General features: G+C 50.0%; 1 protein-coding gene across 1 annotated transcript; it reads right to left on the bottom strand.

Annotated features, from left to right (window-relative positions):
* Positions 1-266: 266 nt before the first annotated feature.
* LOC128715776 (filamin-C) lies at positions 267-27,507 on the bottom strand. The gene is made up of 16 exons (XM_053810691.1): positions 27,277-27,507; positions 26,556-27,206; positions 26,004-26,488; positions 25,738-25,924; positions 24,033-25,671; positions 23,799-23,966; positions 10,449-11,460; positions 10,154-10,374; positions 7,532-7,680; positions 4,943-5,015; positions 4,638-4,825; positions 2,583-4,187; positions 2,292-2,499; positions 2,097-2,225; positions 479-2,025; positions 267-398 (listed from the first exon to the last, which is right to left on the bottom strand). The coding sequence occupies exons 1-16, from the start codon at positions 27,505-27,507 to the stop codon at positions 267-269; spliced, it is 8,625 nt and encodes a 2,874-aa protein (XP_053666666.1).

The raw sequence follows: 27,507 nt of genomic DNA, 5'->3' as shown, positions 1-27,507 counted from the left end.
CCCCCCGCTAGAGTTCCTGGCCGGCACTGTTACCGCACATGTCTTGCGTTTTTCTTTTTCGGCGCGTGTGGGTGTTTGTGGCATGAGGCACTTGTGTGGCATAAAGCAGTATGCTCACTGTTCGATCGTTTCCCTTTTCGTTTCCCTAAACTAGCAACGTTCGACTCCACCTAATGCTGTAATGTTGCTGCTTATTCTAATGTGTTTTTTCTTCCTGTCCTAGCATTGACCACCCCCCTCCCTCGATAAAGAAGGGTTTGCGTCGTTTAGTTGCCGTGTAGAAATCGTTTCAGCTCCTCCTGTGTGTCGAAGATGAGCACGGGGAAGGGCGATCCGGGTACGAGCTCACCGGCCCACTTAACCTCCACCCGGTAGTCGCCCGGTTCGGTGGGATCGTACTGTAATGGGGGAGCAAAACAAATGCAAAGGTTAGCTTGTTGCCGGCAGCTCCAGTCAGCTCCATCCCACTCCAACTCACCTTGCACAGGATGGTTCGGTCCTTTTGACTTTCGCGCTGCATCTCAACCCGGAAGGCACCCTTCGGTCCGCGGACACGCACCGTCAGCTGACCGGCACCAGCGCCTCGCGTATCGACGATGAACCTCGACTGGAATGTGGCCAACACACCGTGCTCGATGCCGGGCCCGTACACGCGCACCTTGCTGGCGTCGGGCGCACCAACGACACGCAGCGTGTAGGGTGACCCGGGCACATGCTGCCCGCCGTACTTGATCGTCAGCGTGTGCCGGCCCGGTTCCTGTGGTTTCACGTTCAGCGTGAACGTCGCATCGCCATGATCGTACAGCTCACAGTAGGCAACCTTGCGCGGGCCGGCACAGTGCGCCGTCAGCTCTCCCGGGCCGGCACGGCGCGTATCGATCCACGATTTAATCTCCCGCCCGACGACCCCGTTGCGGAGGCCTTCGCCGGAGCAGAGCACTTTCGCGGCGTCAACGGCCGGTCCGACCGGTATCGTCAGCGGGCAACCCTTGATAATGCGCCCGTTCCATTCCACCTCGAGACTCAGCGGTCCGCCGGTGGATTTGTGCGGGTTGTACGACGCGAGCCAGATCAGCTCGTTCGGGCGGGGCTGTAGCAGTGTGACTGGAAGCGATTCTCCATCGTCGTACGCCATGTGCACTTCCGGCTTGCCGGAAAGTGCGTCCGTCGCATCGATCGTGAAGTGAGACACCTCACCGACCTGTGCCGTCGTCAGACCACGCCCGGTCAATACAACGCGATCCGAACCGATCGTCATGCCGGTCACGTACACGAACCCGGGACTTTGCGATATTGGCAATCCGGACCAGGTTAGGTCGAAGCTGTGCTCACCCTTGCTGAGTCCATCGTCCGACAGGAACAGGACGCTCTTACCGTTGCCCTGCTTCTCCACCATCACTTCCGCATCATCCACGTAGCACGTCAGCTCGCCCGGTCCGGCCATACCGGTGTCGAAGACGATCTTGCTCGGTAGTACCAGCTTCCCGCTACCGTCCAGCAACGAACCCCAACCACCGATCGGTGTCACCTTGGCCGGATCGAGGCACGCAATGTTCCACGGCGAACCGGGCAGCGGTCCGCGGTTCGTACAGCTCGCCCTGATCTCGTACCGGCCCACCGTGAGGATCGTGTAGAAGATCTTCCACTGGTTGTTGCCCATGTTCTTGATGCGCGGTTCGATTCGTTCCGACTGTTCGTCGCTGCGCTCGATCTGCACGTTCGGCGCGGTCGGACAGAACACCACGAACGAGGTTTCCTTCCCGCGGTGAGCCACCTCGAGCCCGTTGCCAGTCGCGTGGCTGTCACTCTTCCCACCGGCCGACTGTACGGCGAAGGTGATCGGTGAGTTCGGGACCGCCTCCCCGCCGTACATGATCGTGGCCTTGTAATGTCCGGCCGCTTGCGGAACGAACTCGATCGAATGCTCGTAGTCGTCCTGCTGCGTCAGCTTTACCGGGACGTTTTGTCCCGAGGGCGATAGGACCGTCACCTCAATCTCCGCAACACCAGCTGACTCGGATTGGACTGTTGGAATACAAAAGAGCAAAGGATTTGTTGAGGACACTGGAAGGCGAACTTCCGGAGGCGTAACTTACCGATCCACGAGATGGGCGAGTTGGCGGACAGGTTCATCTTCGGTACCTTCTGCAGCTGAATCTTCGTTGGATCGTACGATTCGCACGTGTACGGACTGCCCATCAATGGTTTCGATTGATGGAGAACATCTGCAAGTTTGAAACCGAGTGGCAATGAGTCTGCAGCTCAATGTGAGTCCCTAAGCTATCGCTTACCAATCAAACATTGACCAACTTTCTGTACGGTGAACTCGGCCTGCAGATGGCCACCCTTGGTCTGGTAGCAGCGTACGGGCAGTGCCTGACCGCCCGGACCCGACACAACCACATCGAACTCGCGTGCCGGATGACCGACGGTGTCGATCGCGAATGACGTCGTCTTACCCACCCGTGCCTGGTACAGGCCCAATCCGTTCACGGTGATCTGCAAATACAAGGTACAACCGACATGGGTTTTAACTCTTGCGCCTAGAAACAACCTCCAGTTGGGTACAGCACACTACACACCTCTTTGCTCATCGCCGGTGCCAGAACGTTAATTTCGATGGCTTTGTTCGATATCGGTACCTGGTTGTACAGGATCATGATCTTGTGCGGTGCGACCCGGGTCGGATGGTACACGATTTCCCACACACCGTTGTTAGCCGTGCCACGGATCGAGTGGGGCACTTCCAGCCCACCGCAGCGCACCATCGACGTGAGCGTACCCTGACCGGCCTCGTTCGTCGACACGACCAGCGAGGCCGGTTTGTGACAGTACGCTTCACCGACCTCCACAATCTTCACCATGGACGGATCGAACACGTTGATCGTGCGGGCCGCGATGAAGTTGCGCGTCTCCTGATCGATGTACCGCACCACGTACTGGCCAATCTTGGCCGCCCGAAACTCCGCCGCCTTGCGGGACAGCGTGAATGGGACGAGCTTGTTCTCGGGGTCGAATATCTCCACCGTCTGGTCTTCGGTCATCAGCTCGATCAGCGTGGTGTTGCCCACCTGTACGTGCTGCGTGTTCTGCTGCACCTCGCACCGGAACGGACTCCCGTCGACGGGCAGATCGTTGAACGTGATGTTGACAAAGTGCGGTTCGCAGCTCTGCGGTATGAACGTCACATCGTAGAGACCGCGCGCACAGGCCGTCACCTCCGCCTTCACCGTGCTTGTTGCGGTGGACACGACCAGCTCGAGCGTACCTTCGCCAGCGCCCGCCGCATCCACGCTGAACGTGAGTGGTACACCCAACGAAGCCATCGTGTTGCGCGGATCGAGCCCGCTTATCGACACGCGGGACACATCGAACACGTTGCAGGAGAACGGTGATCCGTTGATGTGCTGATCGTTTGCCGTTACGCTGATCAGATGCCGACCGACGGATGTCGGCACGAACGTCACCAGATGGATGTCGTCCTGGTAGTTGATGCGCGACGTCACCGTGTCACCGGACGGGGAAGTGATCAACACTTGCGGATCGATTCCATCGAATCCTTCCAGCTCGAACACGCTGGCACTCTTGACCGGCGCTTGCCGGAGACACTCGCCGGTCGCGATGGCTTTCGACAGTGACACCGGCGCGTGGGTAACGTGACAAGCGAACGGTGACCCCGGGACCGGAAATCCGTTGAAGCGCACCGACAGCGAATGGGTGGCCGCTTCCGTTGGCTTGAAGTTCACCTTGAACCGTGCATTACCCTCCGATTGCACAAAGTTCGGCACGTTCTTACCACCGACGGCGACGATTATTTCGAGATTTCCCGCACCCGCCTGGCTGGCGTTGATGCCGAAGCTAACGCTTTTGCCCACCACACCGGGCCGTATGTCCGTGACGACCACCTTTTCGGCGGAGTAAGCCTTCAGCAGGAAGGGACTGCCCTCCACGTGGCCACTGCCCGGCAAACGCACCTCCACCGAATGGTCACCAACTTCGACCGGTTCGAACTTGACCCGGTAGCCGGACGGAGCGGCCGGGACAATGTCGGCGCGGACGGCACGACGGGCCGGACCGAGCACTTCCACCACGGGCGCAATGTCGGACTCGACGACAAAGTCAAACATGTGGCCTACGCTGACTTTGTCCGTAAGATCGCTGCTGACGATGCGTGCTGCAGGTGACACCTGAAATTAAAGGAGGGCAATTAGTGATTGGACAAACGGTGATCTCTTCGCAAAACGCCTTAAACTAATCTTATCTCCCCACAATACAATTCTCTTCCTACTTTTCCCCGATGCAGGAACCGCATCCGACAACATCGCCCAGTCCATCCAATCCGTCTAACGCCCGTTCGACACATCGCTCGCACTGGTCACCGTAACAAATGCAACTGCCAACGTGGAACTCCCCAACATTCTCAACTCCGAAGGCGTATTCCAGCCGGGGGGTTGAAATACTTGCATCGACACACTTTACCTGTACTGTACGATCGATCCCTCCCCGGATCTCCCAACACACCCCATCCCCTCCCGTTCGCACATCATTCAATCGATCGACGGATCGACGTACACACTTGGCGATGTTGGCGTTCTGGTCCCGTTGCCGGTGCACGGTGAAATGGGGGGTAGACTTACCTTACAGGTGAACGGACTGCCCGGCACGTCCTGCCCATTGAACCGCAGCTCGACCGTATGGTTCTGTGCTTCGCGGGGCGTGAAACTGATCGCGTACGTGTGTTGACCCTGCGCCTGGGCGGACGTTGGTACGCGGCCCCCATTGACTGTCACCTCCAGGTTGCCCGGGCCGGCCTGCGATGTTTCCACTGCACGATCGCACGACGCAGGATTCGGTGAACCGTGAAAGCGAAGCGAAGAGTGAGACTCTGTTAGGTTCTTGCGCCCTGCGTACGGTTCGACGGGGGACATGGCGCTGTACTTACCCAAGAAGACGACCGGCTTCCCGACGGTACCATTGTTAACGTTCTTTACCTTAATTGCCGTGACATCGTAGACCTGCAGCAGCATGATGTGGCGCGTTCCGACGGTGTGGGCAGATGGAATAGCAATGGAAACCGGGGTTAGTATAAGCGGGTTTTTTGGGTTCCCCCGGCCCCCTTCCTATCGTTGCGACGTGATCGGAATGACTAAGGAGACGTGTCCAGAGCTGTGTAGCCCCCGCAAATAGCAATGGACGGTGTGAGTGTGTTATGGATCTTGGCCATTCCTTTAAACCCCTGCTTTCTGCTATGCTTAACACGAGCTTCTCCCTATATTTACCCACGTGCATATGTGTGAGTACACGCTGTTGTTGCACAAGCGCGAATAAAGTTAATAATTAACGGTCATTATAGCGCATAACTCCTCACTGCCGGTGTGTTACGCCGGCACAAAAATTAGTTTTCTAAACCTTTCAGCCGCTTCCTCTGCTGGCACGTGTCCAGCCGTAAGGGTCGGTTTTTTTTATCTTTCTGTGGAATTTTCTAGCGATCTTCGGGTTTGGTGCGCGTGACCTTCTAGGCGCGTAGTTCAAACGTTGCGCTCTAGCTAATTGAAACCCCCACCCCCAGGTTCCAAGTGTGGGAGTGTAAAATAATCAAGACTGGAACTCCAGCGGACAGCTCCGGAAAGGGTTTTCGAAACGCGGCAAGAACTCATCATTCACCCGGCAGTGGCAATAGTAGGCGAGTGTGTATCTGTGTGTGTTTTAATTACGCATTCGTCAAGCTACAATGGACGCAGCACACCGAAAAGCAGGCAGTCACTTGCCGTGGTACTGTAGCAACTTTTATTAATAGACACTTTTCTTTTCCTCAAACCTTCCAACCGTGGAGCAAAGCGTTAAGCGGTTGAGTTGTATGGCATGCAACAACGTATTGGAGGTTCGCGGGTTGGCACTAGCACAATATTCATTCAAGAAAAGAATGATATCTAAACACCGGAAGTCGTGTTTATAGTTTGATGCTTAACCACAAATCATGGGGAAAAAACAGCGAACCCATCGCTGCCTGACTAAAAGCACGTTCTGATAAACGAACGAATGCGAACCGCTGCATTTGCAGCGTATGACACACGCAGCCAGCCGGCAAATGGACTCTCGGAATTGGAACCGAACTTTGATGATTTGCTTGTGTTTCATGTATAAAACGCTTGATTATATCATTCAAAAGCACCGGGAAGGGAAGCAACTCCAATTAAACAAATTTTTCCAGTAAACAAGCACCAAGTCATCCGTTGAATGAGATCACGAGGGTGAAAACGACGTAAAGAGTCGAAATAGGCTTACGACACCAATTTTTTTTTTTTTGTGAGGTGAGCTGTGTTTGTTTTTTGGTAGGTAAATATTGTGCAAATAAGAGCCCTTTTCCTGATCTGTGAGTTATGTAAAAAAAAAAACTTCAAGTCTTCCGTGTAATTTATTAATGATGTGAGCTCTTCACATCTTTTATGATGCCTTTTCCATCCAATCGTTCAAATCTTGGGTGGTTTTGAAATACATGAAGGTGAGCTCTTTGTGAGTTAAATGCATGAAGGATGTCTTTTGCATTACCTGTTTTGCTGTCTACGATTAGTTTCTTGAAGTTATTTTTGCTATCATTTGATAAAATTTTTAAATTTGTAAAAGGCCAAGGAATTAGAATTTCTTAGCCGTACCAAGAGAGCACCTCGCAGAGAAGGAGCAATAGTAGGAGATCTCACTTCAAAGCTATTCAAGGTGAGCTTCTCACAGCTCACAGCTACTCAGGGTGATTCAAGGAAGTGAGCTACTTTGTTTTCTTGGTACCAGAGAGAATAGAACAGATCGTTTCTTAAGGATGTAAGCGAATGGATAAAGTTCTATTGATATCTGAAACTTGAAGAACTAGGCAGTAGATTTTCCTGTACAAAAATCATTCTTTTAATATTAGTTTGTTGATTGTCCTTGACTTGTCTTATTCCAAATATTATCAAAGCTGAATTCTATGTGAATTTCCCTTGATAGTCTAATGGCTGACAATTAATAAGTTGGTTGGTATGTTGATGTTCTTTGCTTCATTAACTCAGCTTCTATCGAATATATAACACATGAGGTGTGGTTTTCTGAGGTAGTTTACCGATAGTTCAGAGTTAAGAGGAAATAGTTTTGCTGAAGAAACAATTCTATTTAGTCTCCCCGTCACACTAGCGTCGCTCACCCATGTGAACTGTTTGACAAAACACTAGCTCTGAAATTCTGTCTCCACCAGCGATGAACGGATCGCGGAATGAGTTTCATGAAGCAAATCAAGTATATGACGATTTTATAAATTATGGAACAGACCGTGCCTTTCCATTTCGAATCCACACCTTACACACCAATCCATCCCATGCGCATTCCACATTCCGATCGTTTGCGAATGTTTGCCCTTCTCTCCACGCCAACATCCGATCACACCTTCCCGGGCTAAAATTCCTTCTCTCGCTTGATCGATCCGACCTTGGGCGGGTGGTTGGAGGTGCGGCGAAATTAGGCACCACCCAGGGGGAGCAACCACCCGGTGGTTATTACTTACCTTCGCTGAGTACGGACTGCCAACGGTCGGTTGTCCCTCGACGGTAACGCTGACCCGATGTTCGCCAACAACGCGTGGCACAAACTCGGCCTTAAACACGCCATCGGCCGTCTGTAAGACCTGCGCCGGTACCGAATGACCGGAGGGGCCTGGAGTGTCGGAACGAGTCGTTTTGATTTTGGTTGGTGATTTGTTTGATAATGCGATATGCGAGTCAAAACAGCAACAAAACAGGGGATAGTGGCAAAAAAAAAAAATATCGCACTAATTGCTACAGTCTACGAGGAAGGTGTCGTCTACGCGGGATGATGCACTTTTTCACCCACCCAACCACACACCCATACGATGAAGGACGGAACGGGGATTAAGACAGAGGAAAACCGGGGACAGGAGCGTGTGTGTGTGTGTGTGTTTGTTTTTTTTTTCTTCTACAAAGTCAACTAAACCAAACAACACTCGTACAAGCGCGGTCATGCAGTAAGTTGGAAGAGTTTGAATTTATTAGTCATAATGTTTTATTTTACCCCAAAAAAAAAAACCCAAAACACAAACCACTGAAAGGGAAACAGGGAGCGAAATTACAATTCGATTGTGTTAGCCAAATGTTTGCGCATGTGTGTGTGTATTTACGTGTGTGTGAATAAATACGGGTTTTAGTGTGAATGATACATAAAGAAAGCAACACAGCGGGGTGCGAATTTTCCTCTCGGATGAGGCTATGGAAGCGTTCGCACACACTCCTGTGCCGTCCTTGTTGAATGGTTAACATGCCTTAACGGTTACGATAATGTTTAGCTGCATCCAGATATTAATATGCTTACAATCGATCAATTAACGTTAATGTACACCGAACGATACGGAGATACAAATGAGGAAGGGGCGTTAGAAATCTGTTCTTGAAATGCTTGGATTAATGTATTATTGCTACTACGTGCTTCCGCTGTTACGAAGGATTACGCCGTATACTAAAGCCGAACAAGCGGTCGGAACAAACTTAACACGATGGTACATCACGATGGCAAAAAAAATGGACTTCAGCGACAAAACGCCCGGCAGGCAGCTGTGGTGTCACTGCTGGTGGCGTGGTCCCTACGTGGAATTCGGGCATAGAGCCAACGGAGTGAGCGAGTTTTCACCGCATTTTCCACCGTCTTGGATTGTGATGCGAAAAGCAATAGTAAACTAAAGAGATATGTACGGAAACCACGCGACCGGTGGGCAAATCTAATTATTAACAAAGTGTGCCATGGACACGCGCGTTACGGATCAGTGATGCTGAATCAATCACTCAATCAATCAATCAATCAAAGGGTATCTAGTACAAAAGTCTACGGCGCCCTGGAATGTACATGTAAAATAAAGAAGAGGTGAAGACCCCTGGTCAGATTAAAACGATTCATTTACAGCGCTAGAGTAGATGTAGATGGGAAAGAACAGGGGGGAATAAAAAATGGTGTTTTGTATTGTGAATTGTGGATGCAACAAACGAGCACGCTTGTTACCGGTTTTACGCCCAGAGATTGTGGTTGAATGTGGGGTTTGAAGTTTAAATTTAATAGGGGGTCCAAATGTGCCAAAACTGTTGCTGCCGTATGTAGAGCAGCCGAAGAATTAATTTTCGTTCAGTTATGCTTCAGTTCCAGGACATTTTCCAATTCATTCCCAAGCCACAATCATCTGTTCTGTATGGGGAATTATTTCACTTATTTTATAAAACAAAAAAAAAAAACATTTAACATATTATTCTGCGCCTGTCAGCAGCACAGCCATTCCTGATCGACCACAAAACGTAATGGAAGACTACGTGTTTGGTCAGACGGAGGGGGGGGGGGTTGTTTTTTTTTTTTGGAGGCTTTTCTCCTGCCGACCTGAATTTCTACTTCCTCATCATTCCTATCGCACTGTGCACACGATTTAGCTATAGCCGATTCCTAAATGGGTGAAGTGCTACCGATGGGCCTGTATTTTTTTTATTCCACAATTGCGCGTTCATTAGTGTGAGAAAGGGCAATGAGTCGCGTGTGAATTTTTGGAAAGGAGAATTTAGGAAAAAAAAGAATAATAACAACAAATAACACGAAAAACTAGATAGAAGGAATAAGTGGGAGAGAGAGAGAGAGATTTCCCGCATCTAACGACATTGTTTGAGTACTTGCTGGTAACCCAGTAGTAGGTGAGAACAGATGAAAGGAAACAATATGAAACAGATGGACTAGTCGGTCGATAGAATAAAGAGAAAAGAAACTTTAACGAGTCTAGATAGACAACATACTAATAACGATATCGTTCGAGATACGTGCTACGGGTACGGATCGCAAGGATACGGTTCAAACTTCAAATGCACGCACACACACAGGGGCGCGCACGCGATCAAAAACCGGAACAGTAGACAGAATGTGTGTGTGCGTGTGTGTGTTTATATAGTGGTGTGGTGTGTCACGTGGACTACAAACAATTCTTAAGGTGCTAATAGGGAAGAAAGGCTCACAAAAAACTCGTAAATCCAACACTTAACGATATACATGTGTATGAGTGTGTACAAAACTGATGCTTAAAGACGCTAACATTACACAAACACTACGCTAGTATCTACTGGTCCGGCGACGGGTGGCCACCACCTACCTTCGACGTTCACCTCGATGTCCTCCAGGCGGCCTCCGGCGTGGTTGATGACCAGTGAGTTGGGCATGTGCAGTGGGCCCGGACCGCCGAGCGAAACCTGCGGCCCGGTCGTACCACCGTTGATAATGACCGTGATCGGGCAGCCGGGGACAAGCATTTTGTTGAACGACACGTTGATGATGTGCTCGCACGGTTCGGCCGGTACGAACGAGACGGCGAATCTGTAACCAAACCAAAGATGAGTGAACATTAGATTTGGCGCTCTGCTTGTCCACTGGTCGCGTCGAATACTCACTTGGCGTTTCCTTGTGGATGCACCTGCGTGGGAATGTTGTGACCCTTGGCGGAGATCGTAATCTCGAGATTACCCTCGCCTGCGTCGCCGGCGTCAACGGTGAATTGCACCGGCCGGCCCACCGTGCCCTTGGACACGGATCCCACCGCCACCTTGGTGGCGTCGTACGATTTCGCCACGAACGGTGTGCCCTGGACCGGGTACCCGTTGTACTCCACGTTGATGGTGTGTGCGCCAACATGGTTCGGCGTGAATTCGGCCGTAAAGCCGGCGTGAATGTCACCGGTCACACGCACCGGCAGTTCACCCTGTGGGCCGCGCACGCTGACGGCCAGCTCGGCCGCCCCACCACCGCTCACGGTGATGTGGAACGATGCGGGTCTGTTGACCGGGATCAGCTCGAGATTGGTGAGGTTCAGCAGTACTCGGCTCGTATCGGCGACGGCACACACGAACGGACATCCGATCACTGTTTCGCCGTTAAACTTTATGTCGATCAGGTGTGGTTTGGCCTGTTCGGGTGTGAACGATACCAGGCACCGTCCGCCACCAACCACCTGCACATGGTTCGGTACCTCGCCTTCATTGATCGAAATCTCGAGCTGTCCTTCGCCGGCCGCGCTGGCATCCACCCGGAACTGGCACGGCTGACCGACGACACCCCCATTCACGTCCGTCACCTGGATCAGGCTCGAATCGTACACCTTGGCAATGAGCGGTCCACCGACGAGTGTGGTACCACCGATCGATGCTTCGACGATGTGCGTGCCGACCTCCGACGGGACAAACTCGATGCGCAGCGCACCGTTGGCGGACTCGTGCGTCACACGGGCGGACACTTTCGTCTTGCTCGGTGACAGCACGGTCGCCACACAGTCGCTGCCTCGGATCGAGGCGCCCGGGGGCGGCAGTACCTCAAAAACCGCCGGCAAATTTGCCGGCACTAAACGCGTGGACTCACCGAGAGCCGTGAGCCCTGGTGACGACATGATGTTGATATTCCAAGGTGAGCCTGTGTGGATGGAAAGTGAAGAAAGAGGGGAGAAATTAGTGTCATTGAAGATCGAGAGACAATTATAACAATTTCATATGGACTATTGGCAAGAGATCTGGCACGAAAAGATTTCTGAAGATACGTTAGGCCTTTTACACGTTCCGTACTACGTCACCGAAATATGGGTGACGCGTAATGTCCCCAACAGCCTCCGTCACCCAAAATATGGGTGACGCTCTTGAGAACTTAGAATAAAACATTTGTTTGCGTTTTCAATGTGGAATCAATAAAATAAGCTGCTTAGTGTTAATTACAAGTTAACAATATTGGTAATTTTATACTTCTTTAGAGAAGTATTGTGTTTCGCAATAAAAAATATTTATTTTTTACGTTTTTGTCTAACGATTTTAAAACAAACTCTCCCTATATGTTGTGGTTTTGGATCAATATGTTTTTTTGTTTGATCAAATATGATCTCTGTTATTTATTTAATATTTTAACTAGGTGATTTGACATCAATTGCGGTTGATAGCGCCGGAGACTTGAATTTGTGAAAACTAATCTTCATGAAGATTCAATATTTTTGTTACTGTATTGTAGAAAAAATAAAGAAATATATTTGATTCTTTCGTGCATTTTAAGGGTCTTCGATAAGCTTCACCAAATCGCAATAAGTATGTCAGAAACTTAATTTGTTCGAATGGAAATTTTCCATAAGCATCGTCTGGATTATCAAGTATCAACATCAGTACGATCACACGTTGTTTCAGTGTTCACTTTACCCACTTTGTTGTCACAATGGGCAGATCTCCAGGAAGTGTGTCAGTCAATGTTTTACCTTCCTAACGAACAAACATTGACAGTTATTCCACCCTTGGGAATGGAAATATTATCCCCAAACAGCACATGTTGGACAACGAAAGCTCCACATCCACTGCCGCTGCGCGAAGGTTTCCCATTTCCGGGGATCCAGTTTGGCCTCCATTCGTGCATAAAATGTATCTTATCGACAGGCAACGATCACCTCGGTTTCGGGAGAGCCTGTCCTACAACAAACACATTCGAAAAACCTCCACAGCAAATGCCCACAGCAATCTCGTTGCAGCTCAAAATGCACCACACTGACGGTTTCGGTGAAGCCGGAAAGATGCCGGGCCGGAGAAAATGCAAACAGTAATTTATTTTCCCCTCCAGCAGTCCGTTGCAGTGGGACGCGTTCCGATTACCAAATAAGATTAATAATGAAGTCGGAACCATGGGCCTGGGTGGAAAAAAACCGGTGCGAGTGGTGGTGTTGGGGAGGAGGAGCAGTTGGTCGGAGTAGCTGAGCTCAATTGGTAAGCTTGCGCGGTGGTAAAGCGGGAAGCAGATAACAAACAAATGGACCCACACGTGCACGTGGGGTGGTGTTCGGTTTGAGCCATCTTTTTGCGCTTAATTGCACAGAAATCAGGTTAGAGCGTGGCGTCGCGTGTGAAGCGATCGCGTTTCGCACAGGCACCCGGTACCGATCGTGCAGCGGGAAAATCGGCCATCCCGCCGTCCGGCCGGAGATTAGCTCCGTGCGAGCAGCGCACAGCATGGCGATGAGGTGTGAAAGCTCTCGTAACACACATTTTGTGATGTGATGTGGCACGGGGATGGAAAATGGTCCCTTCCCGAAACCTCAATATAAGGCGTTTTTTTTTTTAACTGCAGTTGGGTACTTTTGAGATGATCATTCCTGAGTGAGGGGGGACCATACTCGAGCGATATCTTAGCGACAAGATCTCCATCTCCGGCGAACGGAAATCGGCTGAACATCGTTTGTAAATATTAATTTATCCATCAAACCAGACACGATCGTATCTCGTGGATCAGAAATCCCGAAACACTCAACATGGGCTGTGTTATACAAGCAGCGGTAGCAATGGCACTGCAGTTATTCAACTGCACCCCGAACCTGGACGTATGATGGACACGCAGGAATTTGTCAGCCATCGTGAACCCGCGGCGGCGCACGTTATACGAACGTGGCATACCAGTTTGCCCGTTTGGACATGCGGAAACATGCTCCGCAGCTCCGGTATGGCAAGCAGTCTTTCCGGTTTTTGGTAGCGAATATTTCGGTGCGTCATCTGCAGCAGGAGGACATCCATCGGAGGGAACGGTGACCACTCTCGCTTTCTGCAATCGGCGAATGTGTCTAGAGAAACTTCATGCCGGCCATAGAGTGATTGTGCTTTTGTTTTTTCTTCTGTTGACGATTAATTGATCTTTCTGGCCGGTCCAACTGACTGGAATGGAAGGATGGATAAACTCTCTCCATACGAGTGCGAGTGGTCAAACCCTTCGAAGTGAAGAAGAAAAGAGAAACTGTGTCTCTTTCGAGTGTGTGTGTGTGTGTGCATGGACCAATGGCCGAGTGAAAGTGCCCAGTGTGGCCGCACACGAGGGCAGGAAAAACGGTTCGTTCCAATCGAAACTTGCCCGTTATGTTATGTTTCTTGGCTACTTGCTTTTTACCGAGCGCACACTCCCTAAAATCCATACATCTGATCGATTCGTCAAATGAAGCTACGGTTCGATCCATCGCGATCAATCAGGAAACCGGTTTCGCTTAGACACGTGCGTGTGTGTGTGTGCGCACATTGTTCATGTTTTCACTGTAAGTAATTAACCCACCCAAAAAGGTGGTGGTAGAAGATGGGGGTGGTGGGAGATTGATGAATGGTGAAGAAGATGGCTCGTGTTGTTTTGTTATTGCTTCGAATTTTATTTCCATTCCACGCCGTACCATCTGCACCGTGAGCATCATCATCACGATCAACACTCGCAGGTCGCTTCCGCTCCGAATGGCCGAAAAGAGTGTCCGAAATTTGCCGCGTAAACGAAAAGTTTCGTTTTCACCAGAAGTTTCGTTTTCCTTCAGCCGGCATCGTCCGCATCCCCCTTTGAAGCACCCGCCGAACCCGCCCACGTCCAGTGCTTCATTGCTATGCCCATGGGAGGCAAAAACACTCATCGCACGGCAGTGGCGCATGCGAACATTCCGTTTTGCTGGTGGAAAAATGTAACGAAAATGCCTCACAACCCCAAAACTTTACACGCGCACCCGCGCTCGGTTCGGTGAAAGTTTTATCAATAAACATGAGCTTGTGCTACGGGGGTTTTTGATTCGCACGCACCGTCCACTAAAGGTCATTCATGACGACCGCGCGAGAGACCATTTTCTGACCATTGCACTAAACGTTGCACGCTGCTGCAAACGGTTTCTGTGTGGCCGATGTTTTATGCATATGCAAGCAGCAGCAAAAGGAACTGCTTTCGGTAGTCTGCTGATGGACAATCAAATGACCTCAAACTGGAAGTGGGTCGGGTTGGTACAGTCACGCATTTGTTTTACGTTGTTGGTAGTGTGTTGCGTGTGTTTTTTTTTTTGGAAGCTAGTAAAGCAATGCGCAGCCGGACTAATGTGCGCTCAGCGAAGGGACCTTTCTGACCCGGGCCAGGGACTAATTCGTTTGTCATGATTTAAGCTACCGTCGTGCTTGGAAGGCATTTTTTGAAAGTTATCCCACACTCACACAATAAATACATTTTTTTTCTCCCAGAAGATTATTAAAAGCTTATCCCAAGCTTAGCAATTTGATGATGCATCGAGCTTACGGGCCGCTTGCTCTCTGTAGGAAGATTCTAATGCAAGCATAATCACAAACTCCTGCCACCCAATGAACCCAAATCGACACGAAACGGTCGTTTCCATGCACGTGGAAAACGTGGCATTCTCTCGCGACTCTCGATGGCCGCTCGTCGCCGCGTTGATTTGCATTTCGCTTCACCATTCCGATGGCGCGTATGTCATCAAAGCGTTGTTCGATCGCTCGCTTGGTTGGGCTTGAAGGGGTGCGGGAATGGGTCTTCATCGCCCCTAAGGTTGGAATGCCGTTTTGTCGGATTTGTTTGTCGTTTTCTCGGGAGATTGTGCCTCACCCGCCATTGACGGACTCGAACGTTTCGAAGAAGATTGGGCGGGTTGGGCAAAAAAAAAGAGCCAAACAACAACCAACAGCACATTTTCTCCTGCTGGGGGTTTATTTTTAAAGGAAAGGACCGGTTTTTTTTCTCTTTTGTGTGTGTGTGTGTGTGTGTGTGTGTGTGTGTTGGGAGTGTGAAACCGTAAGTGTGTTCAAAATTATCATCTATTCCCGGCGAATGATGCGCGGCGGAGTAATTTCAACAACAAAAGACTCAACCAGTGTGTGAGCGAAAAAGCGACGAACCTCCAATGAAACGGTTGGAAAAAGTGTCTGTTTTTTTGTTGCTTTGCTACATGGTGGTAAATAACATTAAATGTGAGTAATGGCACTTGTGGGTACTAAATCATACCCACAAACCGGTGGACGAAACTAAAAGCCCTACTCGGACAGTTCATCGACCGGCGGGCAGAAAGCACATTATACCGCTCGAGTGCGGTGTGAATTAAAATAATTCAAATGCTGCACGCTTCATTTTCGACCATAACCACTTGCGCGTGTTATGTATTGCCCAAAACCGGGGCAAAAAAAACAATGCTGGCCATACAAATGCAGAAGCAAATCAATCATTCATTCATACTGCGCCACGTTTCTGGCCACCGCCGAAAGGGGCCAGCAAACGGCGAGCAACCTTGCATAACACGCTAAAATGCGAATATTAACCATCCGTTGTGGCGGTGGCGGTCAGCCAGGCTAATTCGACAGGTGCGTTTTTCCTTTCTATTGGCTCCCAAATCGAAAACCGATCACGGCTTTGTGTCATTAGAAAACGAAAACAAATCCCGACCGGAAACGACCTGCCACTTGTCACTCCATGATCGAATTAACTTCAGGCGACAAACGATTTAGTGATGCTTGTTATAAAACACGAAAGAAACGCCCAACTTTTAACGACTCCCGAAAAAATGGACCTTTCACAGCCGCCGGCACCATTGACGCAATGGTTGCATTTGGACAGCGCAGAAACAAACTGCCAAGCGTTCGTTTCACCGGCTCAGTATACCCGGGAGCTATGTACGGGTTTCAGCGGGCGGGGAAATAGCGCAATTCTGAGTGTTTAAATTTCGCACTAAACAAAGCGGTACGATCAATACGGCAACACACACACACCCAAAAAATGTATGGCATTTTAATGAGAAAGTGAAATAAATGTGTGCCTATTTACGTCCGTTTGCCGTCACAATCTGCCTCCGGATGCTGTGTGTGTGTGTGTCTGTGTTTTGTTTATCTGGCCTGGTGTAGGCGCACGGTACGAAACTTTCTCATGGTGGAAAATTCGATATTTTACCGTAAAGCGAAGCCCTCCGAGACGTTTTGCCCTGTTTAATAGCAACAGCAAAACGTACTGCACGAATGGTACACGCAGACGGGGGCCTGCAGGGCGATGGTCAGCCGGTGTGTTTTCGTCCGAATGGAAACTTTCTCCCAACGCTGTGACTCCTCCCGGGTGTGTGTGTGCGGCAGCTGTTGCTTCTGCTGCACCTGCAGTTGCACATATGGTGCGTTCCTTTGAGTGAGCTTTTCCTAGGAGAAAGAAAAACGGGGCAGATTCGCCCGCCGACGAGACACCGCGACGCAGCAGGCGCGCTGGTTTTTGGCCCATTAAGCATTGACACGCTCGATCGGTACCGGACGGAAGCCGTCGTTTAGCATGCGGGGCTTAAAATCTGTTTTATTACGTAAATTACCCACCCAACGCGCTTAATCGTGGGGGTAATTAAACTATACAATAAAGCACTGTTGGATTGGACGATTTTTCGCACTGAACTTCACTCCTCGGCACCGACCAAGCCGAGCCTAATTACGAACCCACTAATCGGTCGGGTTGATTCGATGGATGCGAAATTATTCGTAAATTCAAATGTATTCGGTATCGGTAACCATCGAAACGGTACGGTGCAAACGTTATATAAACATTTCCGACAAGAAACGAAAAACGATACGCCGCCACATTGCTTTCAATCATTTTCTGCACGTGTGCACGCACCTGCTCCAGCAGCGCAAGATAAGAGAGACGAGCGCACAATCGCTCCCCAATTACACGGCAATTTGAAAATCGCGCATCCCATCCGCGCATTCACTTGCAATTTATTGTGTTTGATTTTGCATTTAGACGAACAGTGTTGGTACTTTGCTGCGTTTAGGTGATCGTGGCAAAGCAGAACGCAATCGCAAAGCGCTTTCTCTTGCGGCACTTTGCAATTGCGAAAGTGCTGCACGGTGCGAGCAGCGATGTGAATCTTTGCCCGATGCTCGCTCTGCTTGCCTGCATGCATCTGCTAAGTATGGGGCGTAAGATGCGTCAAGCATTTCATCACGATCATCCGTCGGTGCTGACTGCTTCGTTGGGTAAGGGAAAAGTGACGATCGTTATCGCTGTTGCACTAGTGTCGGTCGGGGTTTGCGTTTGGTTTGCGACGAGGAAGTGTTCAGTGTTTCATAACGCGTATGAATCGATCGATATGTCATCGACACCCACAGCAGAACTAAGCAGAAGTGCACACTTCAGCAGGAGCAACAGTCAAAACTGCCTTCGCTGCTACAATAAGTCCGCATATGCCAATGTTGACGTTCTTCTGCCCTTCGCCAACGAGTCGGCGAGTCAGCGTAAAAATTGCATCAACTTTTGTTATTGCGATGTGTCATCAACCTTGAGACCGTTTTGGCTGTGTGTGTGTGTTTTGTAAACGAGCAACTTTACGCTGCAGGTGTTCTAAATTTATTTACCACAGACGGCAAAAAATGTGCTTTCGCTTAAATGAACAGTTCTGGAGAAATGCTGAAGTTGGTTGTAATTCGCATTTAAAAAGAGAGGAACACAGCCTAAAACAACAAGCTCCGTTCGTTCCGTGTGAGGAGCTTGAAATACACAAAGACCCATCACACGATCGTGCGCCTTTATGTCGATTGATGAGGAAAGCGATCGGTGTGTGTTTCACAATCCACTGCAACAAACACTGCCGTGGTGCCGTTTGCTGTTCCAGCAGTTCCACTCCCTTACACGGTTTGCCAATCTTGAATGAACGTTTCTGTGCGCGGAACGCTACACCGACGGGTCTCCTTTAATATCGATGGGCAAGAATCAGCCAAACTAGTCACCATAAATAGCGCCTTTTTGAACGTACGCCAACGATCAACCCACGCACACGATCATCGTGCTCGGGAGAGGAAGCAGATAGCAGCGAGAGGAAAAAAAAGGGAAAATATTTACAACCCCCACACGGGAAACGAGTTTTCCCAGAGGTTTGGTTTGGAAGCTAAGACACACACGTACAAGCCGTCGGTCCGTCCCGTTTTGTTAACCAACCACCAACGACTTTTATACTTTGTTTTGTTGGCGAGTGTGTGTAAAGGTATCCCCTCTATACGCAAGGGTGCTGCGTTAAAGCTTGAATGCGTTAAAGCGTTAGCCTTCGGCGGCAAACGTCCGAAAGGCCGAAACGATCGAGCCTCAAAAACAAGAAGCTGTTGCAATGTGACGCGATTAAAGAAAAATGTCTTCCGCTCACAGAGCGAGTGATAAATCTTATCATTGTTTGGTGCGGTGTGGAGGACTGTCTGTCTTGAAGGTTACCGGGCGGTTCGGGGTTGGTGTGATGAATGTGAAAACACCACACAAAAAAAAAACAACATACAAACAACAAATGGAAAATGGCACCATTGTTGTTGTGGTACACCGGGGCATCACGAGATGGCAAGCGATGCGTAGGAAAAACAAAACCCACTTTTCCTAAAGACACAGCCGCCGCCGGTGAAGTGTCTCGAGATTCGAGAGGGACTGAAGTTATGCGCAGGGTCACCGACGGACAGGGGATGTTTAGGGTGGGTTGAACCCGAGCTGAACGATTTCCGGCCGAATTGAATAGGCACCCAATCGAATGCGAGTCGTGGAAATGTCTGCATAACCTTGATTTCAGCGGGGGATTGTTTGTTTTTTTTGTATCTGACCCCACCACAATCTTTATTTGTGGTCGAAAATTAGTGTTTGGTGTGTAGATTTTCATATGCAAAACCACAAAATTAATTAAGGGCATGCCTCTCAGCGCATCAGAGTCCGCATCGAATCCGATAGCTGAAAAAGGGGGTAACCTGTTTTAATTGTGCCCCCCAACGTGTTTATATTCCCCACAAGAGTACCGTTCTAATGGACGTAACGCCTTCCGAAGAGCATACACCGACCGACCGTCCGACCGAGCGGGTTCTGATCGAAACGCATTCTCGGCGCATTACATTTCATCATCATTAATCTCGAACGAGCTGCACATTCCACCGGGCAGGTGGGAAGGGAAAAGAATGATGCTCTCACCCCCTTGATACCGGTGCCATTCGAACGGTATTCTCGGTGGCGGAAATACACAGGTTGCCCTTAACAGTAAGATAGCAACCACCCTAAAAACGCACCGTGCATTCGTGCTATGTTCTCACTCACACACACCGCGCGTACCTTTATCCCTTTTTCTTTAATCTTGTTAAAGCCTTACCACGCTCCAATCACCGATCCGCAAGCCGTACAGACGCTTGGACGAGAGAAAAAGAGCGAATAGCACGATTGGAGCAAACGCGAACATTGAAAAGCCTCGGTCCAGAATCTGGGTCAACTTACGGCTTTGCGCGAGTTGGAAATACGTTGAACTCCAGCAAACTCCGCCGAGGTTGGCGAGTAGACTTAGAGAAATACAACCACTGGAGGCTGAGTTCTGCGAGTGTGTATGCGTGTGTGTAATGATATAATGACTCCCATGGCCAAGAGTAATTTTAAAGTGGGATTTCAATCAACACAATAATTCGTACAAGATTTAACGGATTAGAAGAAAACGGAGGTTGGGAGTTTGGTTGCAAAACCCGACCATGAAACGGCGAACTTACGTTTCTTTTAGTTATCCTATCGTTAAACGTTGCCCACTGGTCACGCCACCGCCGGAAGCTTGCTACCTTCGTTGATGCTGGTTCTGTTGCTGCTGCTGCTGCTGCTGACGATCGATGTGAATATGGATTTTGTGGAACAAAACCAACGATGTACAACATAAAGCTCAGCATAAAAGCCCGACTGCAGGTTTGGGGGGAAGGTGGAAAATAAGCGACAATCCACAATTTCCGCATTTTCTTCGTCGATCTTTCCGTCTTGTATCGCGCATAAACAGCAAGCAAACACCTTCCACCATGGTCCCACCGACCGCGGTGTGGTTGTGGGATGCGTTGTGTAAAGGGGGAGTGGAATCGTGACGGCTAGCATCAGAATGGTTATCTGCGTTCGATGCTAATTTTCACCTCCAACACCTTACAACGCGCATTCCACACGCACACACGCGCAGTCCCCGCGTATTAACATCCCAAGCACCAGTACAACAAAAACGCTACAGCATAAAACAAGCGACCCTCAAATTATGCGCGATCATTACGGGAAAGAACGAGGAAGAAAAATTTAGAAAGCTAAATTCCAAATCGAAAACGAAGCAACGACGGTGGAAAAACACAGAAACCAACGAAGCCGACGACGACCAAAGAAAAAACAAAACGCAGCGGGAAAGAACTTGTTGATGTTGCTGGGATGCTGCCGTTTTTCGATCGTTTGCTACCAATACACGGCAAACGATCGAACATGCACCCAGGGAGTGTTGAGAATGGAAAGGCAAAAGAAGGCAACCGAAAAGGTAGCCGTCACAACACCGAGAAACACGTTGCCAGCAAGCCGAAACCTCGAACCCGTCGAACTTGTCACGTCATCTTGGCGCGTTCACCACTGGAGAACAAACTCATTCAAGATGGCTTCCCAAAATAAAAAAAAAAAACGCAGTCGTGTGCAAAGATCGTTTCACTCGCGATCACGCGCGCCAACACGAAATTCGGTGTCACTGTTGTTGTTACGTTTTTTGGGGACGATGAGGGGGTTCTTGCCTATCGTAGCCGCTAATAGACGTCGTTTCACACCCCTTTGCCACGGTCACGGTGCAGAAATGGTAGATAAAGCTGGAAAACAGCTCTCCCGGTGACACGGTTTAAAGTCGCAAGATGGAGCCACCATCGATCGCCAACCGGTGGAGGTTTCGTTTCACTCGCCGCATCTAAATTCCCACATGCAAACTTCGCATTTTGCTTGCTTCGGTTGAGAAACCGGGACGGGAGAAAGAAAAGCAAAAAAAAAAAAAACAGGGCGCTGCAAATATTTGCCCACCCCGCTTTGCGGTACTGGGAGAATGCTTTTGTTTCTTTTGCGTTTCGATGCTTTTCTAATGCCCTTCACGCACACACGGACGCAATTTACACATAGCACACTTGGACGCAAGACGGCAAGCGACTCTCACACACACCTGAGATAAATTTCTTCTTCTATCCCACATACACACGCGCACGGTTGGCAGCCCCGAAGCACACCTAGCTTTTCCAGCGATCCCTCGTGGTTCACGGGTGTTTTGCGATCGGTTGTTCTGTTCACTCTAGCACATTTCTTCCTCTGCGGCGTGTATGTCGGTGGGCTTCCACGCTTCTAGCACCCCCGGCACACCCTATCGCTTCCGTTCCGGCAACCCTTTATGTTTATCTCAAGAGACGCGCAGATGACGACGATCGCACGAAAGACGCACCCTGCCCGGTGGACGATCGAAAGAAGACTTACATTTTCTTCGCGATCGTACCGATCTCGAGCTCACCCGTTTCCAGTGGTTGCGTGGGCTTCGCTCTCGCTCACGGCTCCGCTCAGGGTGACTCGGTGTAGGCTGGCAGGTTTTCCGCTCTCGGGCTTTCTCGCTCTCGTAGCCACCTTCGCTCAGGTGATCGCGGAGCGGTGAGCGTGGAACGCCAGTCCCAAAGCCATAGCAAACTGACCGTTGGTGCAAAAGTGATGTTATGAAAATACGTTTCCAGCAGCATATTTTTTTTTTTAAATATACCAAACTGTCTATTTAATACTTAGTTTAATTCGTTTAAATTACAATATCACAAAGAAAATGTCCTGTTTTCTTATGAATATTAAATTAGGCAAGACACCCTGTAGTAGATAAACTTCGAATAAAACTTTTAACGAGTTGTACACTCGTTAAGCGTTCAATTAATAAACTAACAATTTATGAATTATCATCACAAAACCTAAGGCAATATCAACAAGCACTTATCAATTCATGCCGCTCGAAGACTTCAAAATGAACACGGCCCAGCGAAAGGAAAATTGGTTGGCTATACACCAGAGATGGAAACCGTTCGCATGTGATCATGCGTAAGCGCATGAACTTGTTCTCCCATTTTGAGTAACGTTCACGCGTTGGAAGATGAATGCGTGAATCACGCATTGAATTGTGGGTTTAAACCTATTAATAGAGCTATTAAATCCAATATGTGCTTGATCATAAATACGATCCACTCGAATGGAGTCAACGCTTTAGGTGTTGCTGGACATGATTTCCCGAAACAGTCACTTCCTGAGCATTTATTAATAATGCTAAAATTTTAGAGTTGAACCTAGTGCCGATCGATCATCTTAAAAGTTTCAACAAAATAATTGTATTCCGCCTAACACGTTTACGATTGTTTTTGTCGGTTGCAACGATAATACCGCTTGATGGATGGATGGAATCATCGGAAGCAAAATGTCTTTAATTGTATTTTTAATTCGTTTTAAGCTGCGAGTGTAGTTTTCGCAGCACTCAATAGATTCTGTCGCAGCTTGAACTGCCGTTCACTTTAGAAGCGACAACAAATTAAGCACAGCTCATCGACCCTTGAAAGGCAACCAGTGAGGGTTGTAAACATTGATCAGACCCATTAATGTTTTTTTCTGTTCGATGAGGAATCATTAACATTTCAAATAAGCCGTAAATACAGCATTCCAATCCTTGTTATCTGTTTCCTGTCGGAATTCATCACTTAAAGTGTGATTTTGTGAGTAGGAATATAACATGGAGCATTAATTTCTTTCTGTATTCTTGGACTTTTTGTTTATCCGATCGACCGTTTTACCATCCATCATCCATCAAACGATATATTGATTTAACCTTATGAGGCTTCAACTGAATGTTTACTAGTACAAGCTTTATTTAAATACGCATCAATATAATAAGAGTGCATGTCGCACGCCATATGCCCAAACGGTGAGTAATAAATACTTTTTTCCAGCGATAAAAGAAACGTCCAACTACTCATCCACCACGCGTTCTTTGCCAATGGTTGTACGGTGGAGGGCTGCTTTTGTTGGACAGTATGAACATTCTCGACAAGATCAGTCCTTGGAGCACATGAGAAGAAATTATAAAGCATACTGTTCCACAATGGCAAATCGCTGCTCATAATCGTAAGAGAATTGCTGTAAAACTTAAGCGATACCTAGAATAGAACCAGAAAGTGACTTACCGGGAACGGTTTCCTCGTTGAAGGTGATCTGTACGGTGTGGGTGCCGGATTCGTGCGGCGTGAAGCTTGCGATGAAACGTTGGTTACCGAGAGCTCGTACTGCCGACGTTACCCGGCCACCGTTGACGAGGATCTCCAGGTTTCCCGAACCGGCTTGCGATCCATCGACTGTAAGGAGGAAAATGGTTCAAATTTCACACCGACCGTAGCGCTCTAGCTCTAGCGTCAACTTACTCTCAAACTCAACCGGACGACCGAGCACACCGTCTGGTATATCCTGAACGCGAATGGCTCTCGCACCGCTCACATCCCGTCCGATCGGTTCGAAACCACCCTTCAGTTGTGATGAGCTGTACCGTTCGTACTTCTCGTTCGACTCGGTGCGATAGTTTTTCAGATAGCCACCAGCACGGTACAGCCCTTCATCTTCGATGATCGGACGCTTGGATTGTGCTTCCGTGCCGAGCGAGAACTTGTTGAAGTGCGTATTCTTTTCCGTTTGATTATCGAGCGTTGAGCGATCGTACGTCAGGTCAGTGTTGAGCTGCCGCTCAGTAAGGTTCGCCAACGATTCCAAGGAGTTCTGTGAGAACAGGTGCTTCGTCTTGTTGATCACATCGTAGCTGTCCCGTCTGGAGGGTTGCCCGCCGTTGGCGCTGCTAGCGTTCACCTTGATGTTGGACGAATAGTCCACAACGTTGGCGGATGTCGTCGGTGGACTTCGAACTACGCGCTCGAACGTGGGACTGTCGCGCACAAGGTCTCGCGTTACGGTGGACTTGTAGGTCGAGTTCCGTTCGGTCACCTTGTACGTGCCATTCGACTTCTCGTGCATTGCAATCGGGCTCGCAACCCGGTGTTCCGTCACCGGCGATGGAATGTAGCGTGTGCTGGACGTGCTCGTACTGGTAGTTGTGATCAGCGGCTTCGGACTGCTGGTACCGGCCCGGGTATCCAGCAGCGTCGCGGACACTGTCTGAGGGCTTTTCAATCCCGGGCTGGCACGAATGTGTGCGATCGGACTGTCAGAATCTAGCATCGTGCGAATCGTTTTCGTAGTGTGGTTTTCTGTCCGGATTGTCTTAACGTACGAGCTCGATCCCTCGTCCGAGAGGCGTACCGGACTCTTCAGCTCATCGGAGTCACGGCGCTGCGACAGTAGCTCCGTACTGCGCCGAAATCCTCCATAGTCGGTTTCCGTGGTCGGGAAGAGCAACTTGGGCGAAGGGCTGTGTCTTGCCGGTGACATAACGCGGCTCGTGTACGACTCCTTCGTGGAGCTCTTGATGAAGCCTGGTTCGTAGTCTTGAGGTGATCGCGAACCAGACTTCTGTACCGTCGTGGGCGAGTAGATATCCCGACGCAACGACGAACTGTCCGTTTTACGCGTCAACGAGGACGAGTTAAAGTGGTACGAGGGACTTTCGGAGCGCAGCTTCCCGTCGTGCTGGTGCGGACTAGTGCGCGTTTTACCGGATCTACCCTTCGAACCGACCTTCATGATGAAGGGCGACCCCTTGACGTCGTACCCGTTGAAGTACACGTACACCCGGTGTTTGCCGTTGGAGCGTGGCATAAATGTCACCTGGTACTTGTTCTCCTGCAGCTTTTCCACCGAGCAAACGAGCGAGCGCTTTTCGTGCACGATGTCGACGTGCAGTTCCCCGCTGACGCCGACGCCGCGCGCATCCACCTCGAACGAGTGTGCCCTCAACGGCATGGCACCGTCCAGCCCGTGCACGGACACACCGCTCGGATCAAACACGGCACACGTGAACGGACCGCCTTGGATGTGGCGGCCCTGGTATGTTATGGCAATTTCCCAAACGCCGGCTTCATCCGGCTTGAAAATGGCACTATGTCCTTCCTCGATCTGTAACCGGCAAAAGAACGGATGTGTGAGCGCACTGTCGACCAGGAGGCCACGTTTCTTCCTTACCTTCTTCAACGGACACTTGAGTGGTCGCCCGGAAGGACTGTAGGCGGTCACAAGGATGTCCTCGGTTTTCGGCGCACCGGTTGCGTTGACCAGCACTTCCACAAGGCTTCCGAGGGCGCACGGCGCCATACCGGGCGGGGCGACATGTACAAGCCTTGGGAGTACCCGGAAGAAGTGTCCACCAAGTCTGCAATGGAAAGATGCGATCCGATTAAGACGACTTTCTCAAGGAACGGTTTGCGTGGTGAACCGGTTATGATTCTTACTGATTGTCATCGATCTCGAGTACGATCTCGTGCATGCCGTACTTGTCTGGCACAAAGGTTCCCTCACCGCGCGAACCCAACCGCACCTGGTGCAGGGTGTTCGTGTTGGGCATGCTGATGTACGCCTTCACTTTCGACATGTCCACATCGCGTGACAGTGCCTCGACGCGGAACTCCGTCGGTTCACCGACCCGACCCGACGTGCTGTCCAGATGCACGGCAAGCATGTTGGCAAGCGGTGGCCGTGGAATGACCCACCGTAACCAGGTGGTGTAGGCCATCACGCCCAGATGTTCCTCGTCCGCCGTGGCCATATCTTTCGCGGAGAGCACTGGCTTCACGCCGAGCTTAAGTCCACCGTCGATCACCTTCTGCTGGTTGTTTTCCCACTGCGATGGGTCGGAACTGAGCTTGGCAGGTTCGGGCACCGGTCCACCGAGGTCTTTGATGATTTCGCAGAACACTTTGCCATCGTTGAAGTCGCTCTAAAAGTACAAAAACAGCCACCAATTAGTTCGGTTCATGTATTCCGACAAGAACTCCAAATCTCACCGTAAAGTTGGTAACAGGGCGCTTGATTTGCCCGTTAACCCACTTCAATGTCGCGTTGTAGCCAGGTCCTCCGGGTCGCATAAAGTACGACAGATACGTCATACCGGACAGCTCGTCCAGCCATCGCGACGCAAGGTACTCCGGTTCCAGGACCTTCGGTATGCCGAACCGTTCGTACGCCAAGTTCATTGCCCGTTCGCAGTTCCGCACGGATTCGCTCTGATTCAGTGTGCGCCAGTGTGGGAACAGGCCCGGCTCGCAGTAGTCGAGCAGGGCGGAAAGCAACACCCCGCTGTTCCAGTCCGTGGTGAGGTTGCTGACCTTACAGTCGGGCAATGCGGCCTGTAACCATGCGAGCATCAGCTTGCGCGGCGGGAACTTGCTGCGTCCAATCTGATAGCGCACGATCAGCGACCATATGAGGCCAAGGATCAGCTTCACATTTCCATTGACGATGTCCACGTTACCGATGTTGACGAGCTTGACGCCATCCGCTTCGATTGCGTTCAGTGCTGTGGTGACGTTCTCTAGGAAGTGATGTTGATTGGCTGGCCGTTTGTTCCAGGATGGTTTCAGCGGCCGCTTCTGTAGTCCTTCCACCAAGGCGCAGAGCAACGTTCCATCGCAAAAGTCCTCATGGAATTCAATCACCTAAAATAAAGATGAGAATGTAGGGCGGGGAAAACATTGTACAACAATCTTCGTCACAGTTACAACTTACCTGCAGTCCCGATTCTCGCAAGTGCTCGTTCACCCAGTTCTTGAACGTGTTGGCCTGGATCTCGACCCACAGGTCCTCGTTGCCGCGTATGTTCATCCCTTTGGCGGCCGTACCCTCGGGCGACCGGGCCACCAGCCCCGCCTGGGTGATCTTCTGCAGCTCCGTCTTTCCATCGGGCGTGTGTTGCAGCAGTCCGGCATGTGTGATTTTGGCCCCCTTTGGAAGCTCCAT

The sequence above is a fragment of the Anopheles marshallii genome, chromosome 3 (genome assembly GCF_943734725.1).
Source record: "Anopheles marshallii chromosome 3, idAnoMarsDA_429_01, whole genome shotgun sequence".
Classification (NCBI taxonomy): domain Eukaryota; kingdom Metazoa; phylum Arthropoda; class Insecta; order Diptera; family Culicidae; genus Anopheles; species Anopheles marshallii.
The sequence above is the reverse complement of the archived record's forward strand: the minus strand, read 5'-3'. Positions and strand labels throughout refer to the sequence as shown.